General features: G+C 44.0%; 2 protein-coding genes across 3 annotated transcripts in view; both read right to left on the bottom strand.

Moving 5' to 3' along the window:
• The window catches only part of USP43 (ubiquitin specific peptidase 43), a 73,380-nt gene extending 72,143 nt beyond the window's left edge, over positions 1 to 1,237 (bottom strand). The window contains exons 1-2 of the mRNA XM_008072464.2: positions 1,202 to 1,237; positions 296 to 538 (exon numbers count right to left, since the gene is read on the bottom strand). Of these exons, the coding sequence (XP_008070655.2) occupies positions 296 to 538; positions 1,202 to 1,237 (279 nt within the window). The remainder of the gene's footprint in view (positions 1 to 295; positions 539 to 1,201) is intronic.
• An 876-nt stretch (positions 1,238 to 2,113) lies between these two features.
• Positions 2,114 to 8,749, bottom strand: part of CFAP52 (cilia and flagella associated protein 52) — a 55,870-nt gene continuing 49,234 nt past the window's right edge. For both annotated transcript variants that reach the window (XM_008072462.1, XM_008072463.2), the window contains 3 exons: positions 6,500 to 6,602; positions 3,343 to 3,454; positions 2,114 to 2,465 (listed from right to left, as the gene is read on the bottom strand). In XM_008072462.1, coding sequence (XP_008070653.1) covers positions 2,290 to 2,465; positions 3,343 to 3,454; positions 6,500 to 6,602 — 391 coding nt within the window. In that variant the 3' untranslated portion in view covers positions 2,114 to 2,289. The remainder of the gene's footprint in view (positions 2,466 to 3,342; positions 3,455 to 6,499; positions 6,603 to 8,749) is intronic.

The raw sequence follows: 8,749 nt of genomic DNA, 5'->3' as shown, positions 1-8,749 counted from the left end.
CGCCCCGCCCCGCGCGGGAATCTGGCCGCACCGCCGGCCCCGGGGCCGCGCCTGGCCGCCCCTGGCCCTGCTTTGTCCCGCCCCCGCGGCACAGCCTGGGAATAAAAGCACTGGGAGGCGTCGTGGGCGAGATCCCCACCCTTTCTTACCTCGTATAAACCGACAGCCCTGGGTGTAACCTCTGCTCCTGTTCCGCGCCCAACCTCCAAGCCGTGGAAATAATAGAAGACTGAGAATTTTGAAAGCAGCTAGTAAATTGCAATTTCCTGGCTGTTGCTACATTTCTCGTAATTACGCCCAGGTGAAAACGAAGAGAAGGAAAAGGAACGATCCGCCAGCGGACGGTCTCCGGCGTGGTGAGAGGCGCGCTGAGAGCTGCGAAGGGCCGGGGAGCGCTTTTGTGCACCGCTGGTTTCTCCGCAGCCTCAGGTGTGCGCGGAGAGGTGGCGCCGCCTCGTTGCAGCCCGTCTGCCCCTTGGGGGAGGCAGAGCCTTTGCCTGAACCCGCCAACCCGGGGACCTGAACGGGGAGCCGCGTGCTGTCCTTTGGAAAAAAAACACCCAGGGTGGGTGTTTTGCTTTTAAAAAAAAAAAAACTGCAGACTAGGTTAGAATCATTTTCCAAAAACTTGCGAGACTTGATCATCTTGTTTTAATTGGTGGAGAAGTGGGCTCAGAGAGGTTAATGCGACGTAGGGACGTCAGTCGACCCGTGAGCAAAGAAGCCGGAATTCGACCCGGGTCTGTGGACTAAGTTCAGGCCCTTTCCAACCTCAGTATTTGCTTACCAGGAAGTTTTCAGGCTCTCAGGCGCGCCCCCTACGCGATCTCTTGTTCACTCCACGCAAAATCCTTGCTGAATGGTTGCCCAATCGGAATTAGTTTGGCCTTGCCCCGCCCTCGATTCCCAGGGGAATCCTGGGGGCCTCCGCTCACATTATCCAATGTGACTGCCAGGTTTATAATTAATCAGGCAAGGTCTCACAAAATGAATTTCTCATCAATTTCTAGCTCAAGAGAATATCAGCAGCATGTGAGAGGCAGTATTATTACATTAACGTCCTGGAATATTACTTATTGAGTAAGAGATTAACATTTATTAAATATTCTTTATCTTTCCAATAGGGTAGCAGCAGTTACCTGATGCAAAAAATCAGCATTACTTAAAGAATAAAGAATATGCTTAGAACATAAGACTGTACTGTGAATCGAAGACTTGCATTTCTGGAAAATGCCATTATTCACTCTCTCTAGAAAAAGATAACTGATTGGATGATTAATAAAGTTCATTTAATGACCCTTCTGGTGGAAAGCACAGAAGAAAGATTTAATGGACAACTCCCGATAAAGCACCTCTGAAATTTCATCTTTAATAATTGCCCCCAAGATTCCCAACAAGACACATTTTCGTTGAGAAAGTGCTCATGTTTCACTGTCTACTAAGTCAAGAATCCTGCTGATGCCTCAATAACCTTTTGAGGTTATTCTCACAATAACCTTTTGAACAGGAATTTATTCTTATTTGACAAAAGAGAAAACTGTGGTTCAGAGAAAAATTTTAAAAGTCTGCCCAGTTGGGCACAGTGGCTCATGCCTGTAATCCCAGCACTTTGGAAGGCCGAGGCAAGAGGATTGCCTGAAGCCAGGGGTTTGAGACCAGCCTGGACAACTTGGTGAGACCTCATCTCTACAGTAAATCAAAAGATTAACCAGGAGTGGTGGTGCACGCCTGTGGTTCCAACTACTTGAAAGGCTGAGGCGGAAGGATGGCCTCAGCCCAGCAGGTCGAGGCTGCAGTGGCCGTGAGCATGCCACTGCCTTCCAGCCTGGGCAACAGAGTGAGACTCCAACTCAAAAAAAAAAAAAAAAAAAAGTCTGCCCAAGATCTGGATTTAAACCCAAGTCTTGTCCCACTAGCTTGACCAATAAAATGACAAGAAGGAAATTCACTTTGCCTTGTTTTTAGAGGATAATAGCAATGCTATCTGTGGGCAGATCATGAGAAAGGTCTGTGGGTTTTACAGAGCTGCAAAACAGATTATTACAGGAAACCAACAACTGAGAATTTATTCATAATTTTAGAACATTTAATTACAGTCTGGGCAAATTATTCATGAACATATTTTAATTCTAATACACAGTTAAGAGTGTAAAATGCAATCTATAAAGGAAAGGGAAACAGAGATAAAATATTTTAATTAAAGAACAAAACAGGAGATGTGAGAAATCAAGCCTTAGTGTTGGAGTTATCAAAATGCAGTCTTCAACAGGATTGTCTGAACCTTGTCACTCAGGAGGCATAGGGGTACTTCCAACGCAAAATGGCTCCATCAGCACTTACACTAACAATATATTGATTTCCTGGACTGATCCGGACACGTGTGATGTTGCCACTGTGTCCCACCCCAACATGAGTCACTTCGCCCTCGTTATAATCCCAAACTTTGACTAGATGGTCATTTCCACCTGAAAAAGACAAACACTTAAATGGCATCGCTACAACAGAATGGAAAGATACAGCCCTGATTTTAAATAATTGTATCATGTTCAACATATTCCCCATGTGCCAACTTAAAAGATGAAAAATCTATCTTTATAATAATGCTTTTACTTGATTATAAAAGTCTCTGTTGGTTGAAGTAAATTTGAGGGGGGGCAATACAAAGAGGTGAAATCACCCTTCATGCCACTACCCAGAAATAACCACAAACAACATCTGATTTCGTTCTTTCCAGTTTTTTTCTCTATAAATATACATCTACATAGACATCTGTATATGTGATTGGGATCACACTGTGTCTAGTTTGATATCTTGCTTTAAGTCAGTGCATTTGTAAAACTTATTTAGAACATTTATTTGTTAATGTCCTGAAGAATCAAAGAGCCTGGCAGGGAGTGATATTGATGTTGCTCCAGCTGGCATATTGTGTGGTAAATTCCCCCTTGAAATACTGGTTAATTCATTTGTTTTGGGAGGAGGACATCACATCATTCAACAACAAAAAAAAGGGAATAGAAAGTCTGACATTTCAGACTTCAGTAGGAAATAACAGAGGAAGGCATGCTGGACAGACAGGCCATTTAAATGCCCATTTCTCTCATCAGTACCCACCACAAAAGCTAGCCTAGCAACATAAGACTTGACTTTTATTTGTGCCCCTAAGGCTCCATGCTAACGTCTCCTCTCATTGAAATGTGACTTCAGCTGCAGTGTTGGTCAGAGTCTGACTCTCACCATGCTGCCCTTGAGACCCTTTTGTGGTCTCTTCCAATTTTCTCCATCCTGGGAGTTCCATGTTCCCATCTAAATAAGTTAGGCTTGGCTCCTTATCCCAGGACTCACCTGTAACAAAATGCACTCCTTCCTGTGTGATATCCATACCATTTATTGACCCAGACAAGGAACCTTCCAACTCTCTGATTACTGTCCCATCAAATACTTCCCAGTAAGCGATCTGGAATTCAGGAAAGAGTCAGGCAGGATTCAGCTTTGTGGAATCATCCATGCACATGCTAACAAAAGATGGTTATACTTTATATAGAAGGTAGCAAAAATACACCATGGGATGATACTGGCTGAAATTATAAATAGGCTACAGCAGGGGGTGGAGAAAGCATTTTAATATTTTTAGTATTGGTTTTCAAATTTGCATTCTATTTAAGGAGATGTTGATGTGCCGATAAACCTGGATTATGACAGAAAGGGTTTTTGATAAGACTAAGCAGATTGAATCTGAAGCAAGCAGCAAAAGAAAGAACAGCCTCTGCATCCACAGTGAAGCTTCGGGCGTGGCAGGAGGGAAAGCATGCCCTTCCTTCCCATCGGGGAATGAGCACTCCCCAGAGTGGGCCTGACATGACAGTCATCTTCCCACTGTGACTGGACCCTCCCTCTTCCTCACCCCACCCTTATCCCTAACTTTCTTTTCTGCCTCAAAGCACTAAAATATTCCACAGGATGTGGTTTAAAGATAAATTGTTAACCTTAATCTCTTCCTGGGGAAAGAAACCACCTTAGAGACAGGGGTGAAACAGGTGCTCAAGGGATGGTGATATTTTTCTGAATATACAGACTTTGTACTTTGAACTTTATGAATATACAGTCTATTCAAAAACAACATTTTCTTCTTCTTCTTCTTCTTTTTTTTTTTTTTTTTTTTTTGCAGAGACTTGTGATGTTGCCCAGGCCAATCTCCACCTCCCAGCCTCAAGTAATCCTACTGTCTTCGCCTCCCAAAGCACTTAGATTACAGGTGTGAGCTACCATGCCCAGCCACAATCTTCTTCTAAATAAAGATTGTTTGACCGGGATCTAAGCATGTGAACTTGGGTATACTTTTCACCCATTTCTCTTTGTTTTACGTTGATGGAAACTTGCTATATTCCAGTCACTGTGCCAGGAATCTGTTTTCCTCTGTATCTAGCTAGAAATTGTGTATGCTGTTTTTCTTAACCTTTTTCTTTTGCTTTATAATTTCTATTGATGCTTAATTTTGTTAATACAAAGTTTTGGGGTTTTTTTTGAGAAACAAGGTCTCACTCTGTTGCCCAGGCTGAAGTGCAGTGGCTGGGACTACAGGCAAACACCATCTTGTCTGGGTAATTTTTCTTTCTTTCTTTCTTTTTCTTTCTTTCTTTCTTTCTTTCTTTCTTTCTTTCTTTCTTTCTTTCTTTCCTTCCTTCCTTCCTTCCTTCCTTCCTTCCTTCCTTCTTTCTTTTTTTTGTAGAGACAAGATCTCATAATGTTGCCCAGCTAGTTTTGACCTCCTGGCCTCAAGCAATCCTCCTGCCTTGGCCTCCCAAAGCACTGGGACTACAGGCATGAAGCCTGAAGTTAGGATTACAGGTCCCTGGTCAAAAAGCTCTACTTTCATAATAAAAGCATGAAGAAGTACAAAAGCATATCAGAACCCATGTTCTTCAGGAGTCACACCCATAGAAGTAGTTGGGACATGACTGCTTGCCTTCTCAGCCAAAGAAGTCAAAGTGACACTCTATGAGTAGCCCTATAAGGGACTCTGTCTTTTCTGAGTGTCTTCTGCCAGGACAGGAATGCCCTTCCATGAGATCTAGAAATGGCTAGAACTTTCTGTCATTCAGGCCTCAGCTCAGATGTCACTTCTTTAAGGAGGACTTTACCAACCATCCTAGCCAATGGAGCTTCCCTCCACCCAGCCAGGATCACATAATCACTTGTATTTCCGCGTTTAGTCCTTTCACCATCTCATATCTTGTTCACTTGTTAATCAGCGTTCATTCATGTATTTGTTCACATGTGTATTAGTCATATGATTCCATTCCCTCCCACCCAAAATAAGTAAGGTAAATAAGCTTCATGAGAGCAGGAGCCTCTTGCTTGCTCCAAGGGAAGATGTTCCACCAAACAGAAGAACCAATCTTCACCTGATCATATAGACTCCTCAGCTATAGAGAGTTTTACTATATTAATGAAGTAGAGTGATAAGAGATGAGGTGTTCATATTGTCTTTCTGTTTGAATGTAGTCACAGTGATAACCGATCTGGGCACAGCAATTCCACTCCAGCCTCAGAAATTTCCTAGCAATAAAAAACCAGTGTTGACCGAGCTCAGTGGCTCAACCTGTAATCCCAGCACTTTGTGAGGCCGAGGCGAATGGATTACATGATCCCGTGGGTTCAAGACCAGCCCAGGCAACTTGGTGAGACCTTGTCTCTACAGTAAATTTTAAAAATTAGCCAGGCATAGTAGCACACACCTGTAGTTCCAGCTATTTGGAAAGCTGAGGCAGAAGGATCGCCAGAGCCCAGCAGGTCAAGCCCAGCGTGTCAATGATGGGAAGCCCAGCGTGTCAATGATGGGGTGGCCATGAATGTGCCACTGTGCTCCAGCCTGGGTGATAGAGTGAGACTCCCACTCAAAAAAAAAAAAAAAAGCAGCCAGGCTCGGTGGCTCAGCCTGTAATCCCGCGCCTTGGGAGGCTGAGGTGAGTAGATTGCATGAGCCCGCGGATTCGAGACCCACCTGGGCAACTTGATGAGCCCTCATCTCTACAATAAATCAAAAAATTAGCCGTGTGTGGTAGCGCGCGCCTGTAGTTCCAGCTACTTGGAAAGCTGAGGTGAAAGGATCGCTGGAGCCCAGCAGGTCAAGGCTGCGGTGGCCGGGAGTGGCCACTGCACTCCAGTCTGGGCCACAGAGTGAGACTCCAACTCAAAAAAAAAAAAAAAAGCAGTGTCTATTAAATACCTACTATGTGCCAAGCCTCCTGCTGTAAGCATTATATGTGAGCCTGTCTTTCATCCTCACAGCAGCTCTTTGAGGTTGCTAGTATCGTTTCCACTTTAAAAAGAAGGAAAGGCACCTGAAGTTTATATGGCACTTCAAAGTAACTTGGCCGATTGGCAACAGAGCCATCATTTGAACCAAGAAGACTGACTCTGGAGCCTGCAACCTCAACCACAACATCTCACTGCTTTTCTTTTGTACAGAGAGCTCTGGATTCTTGCTGGGAGTACACACCTTTCTGTCTGTTCCACTGGTGATGATCTGGAACTCCTCAGGGTGATAACACACACACTGGAATAATGTATTGGCCAGGATCATCTGATTCCTTCTAAGACGCCTGAAAAGTAAATTCAAAGGCTGTGAAACTCGACCCTAGAAAATCTCTTTACGATTCAAACTGGATTTGAAACAAGCTTGGATTTGGGTTGGTTTATTTCTATCCCAAACATCTCATATGGCCCAGCACAGTAGCACTGTCTTTCTTCAAAGCGGACTTCAGGTCACTGTGTCCTCTCTTCTTGTGTGCTCCCATGGACCTACCAGCAACCATCAGAGGATAATGGGAAGGGGCCTTTTCTAAAGACAGAGCACAGAATCCAGAAGCCTTACATTCCAGCGAGAAGGAAACAGAAGAGGCTGAACTTAGAGCCAACTGACTGCCTCCCACATAATGTACTTGATTCTTGAGGCCACCATTTGGAAATGGAGCTCCCTACAATCAGAGCAGCAAAGTGTAGGGAAAGGCTTTTTAAAAATGGGCCTCATCTCTAAGGATCTGGTTTCAGTAGGTTGAGATGAGGCCCCAGATCTGCATTTTAAACTTGCAGCCCAGCTGATTCTTGTGTGCACAACAGTGTGAGAACCCTACCTTGGATACTATACCAAGAAATATGTAAATTATACTTCTCTTTCCATAGACAATGTGGTGGGTGGCCATCTCACAGGCCAGGCTTTCCTAGCTTTAAAAAAAAAAAACAAAAAAATCCAAAAAACCTTCTGCACAGTTTCTTCTCATTATGGAAGTTTTCAAACATGGTATCTGAGCTGAGCATTTTTAAAGATCTTGGCACAGATATTCCTGCTACACAACAGAAAGACTTTAAGGATTTCAGGCAGTCACAAACCAGCCATAGAAATAAGTTTAGACATGCTGTGGTATTATAGATGTTGGTTTTCATCCATGGTTCCCGGCTTATAACTCCCATAGCCCTTGTTAGTCTTTTGTTATGATGTTAGGATGCTTTAGGCCCCAGGAACAGCCCTCAGGAAACAGAATCTCTCCCTGTGGCCTTCTGTCCTACCTGCCCAAGGCATGACTCTAATCTGATTGTGGGTCAAAAGACCATCATTATAGAGAGGGTCCTGCCCCATACCCTGAAGGAAGGAATGCCACACAGAGAGGCCAAGAAGAATCTGAACATACAGGCCTTACTGGGTTCCCTTGTAGTCTATTAGTATGAGATCATGCCCCTTTTGTCCAATCACATTTCTACACGGTTGTCAATCATGCCTTTGTAATGAAGCCTCCATAAAATCCCAAAGGGCAGGGTTTGGAGAGCTTCCAGCCAGCTGAACACATGGAGGTTCCTGAGGGTAGCATGCCCAGAGAGGGCATGGAAGCTCTGTGCCCCTTCCCACGTGCCTTGTCTTACAAATCTCTTCATCTGTATCCTTTGTAACATCCTTTATGACAATCCAGTAAATGGATTATCATTTACTTAAATAAGTAAACACTTACTTAAGTGTTTCCCTGACTTCTGTGAGCTCCTCTAGCAAATTAACCAAATCCAAAGCAGGAGGACATGGGATTCCCAACTTGAAGCCAGTTCCAGTGACCCGGACTTGCAGCTGGGGTGGGGGTGAGGGCAGTCTTGTGGTGCTAAGTCCTCATTCTGTGGGACCTGACACTATCTCCAGGTAGATAGTGTCAGAATAGAATTAGAGGACACCCAGCTGGAGTCTGCTGCTTGGTGTGTGGAGGAAACCCCCACATTTGGTCACAAGAGTCTTATTCTGTGTTGATGACTATTGTGGTGGTGTGAGAGCAGAGGGAAAAACATGGTTTGGGAGTTTTTCCTAAAACACGTCCGTCTAGTTCTCCATTTTCCCAGTGGGAAGGTCAGGTATAGGCCAACATCTTTCACAAGTGTGATAGTTGGACCAGCACTATCACTAGAGAGTATGTTAGAAATGCAGAATTTCAGGTGCCGCTTTAAATTTGTTGAATAAAACTCTACATCTTAACAAGATCCTCAGGAGACATGCAGGGCTAGAAGACAGAGGCTTCCTTTGTTTTTGCTTTTTTAATGTATTAAATAAAAAATGCTCTGCCTTTGCCTTAAGTTCTCATTCCTGTCAAGAGCATTCCATATTCTTTTGCCTTATCTCCTTTCTCCCATCTTTGTGTTTTGTGTGTGTGTCTCTCTTGCACAGTTATGTAAAGGCGATGACTCTTATGATACGGAGACCCACTATTGTCTGTCC

Source organism: Carlito syrichta, unplaced genomic scaffold (assembly GCF_000164805.1).
Source record: "Carlito syrichta isolate Samal-C Ts95f unplaced genomic scaffold, Tarsius_syrichta-2.0.1 Scaffold315198, whole genome shotgun sequence".
Classification (NCBI taxonomy): Eukaryota; Metazoa; Chordata; class Mammalia; order Primates; family Tarsiidae; genus Carlito; species Carlito syrichta.
The sequence above is the reverse complement of the archived record's forward strand: the minus strand, read 5'-3'. Positions and strand labels throughout refer to the sequence as shown.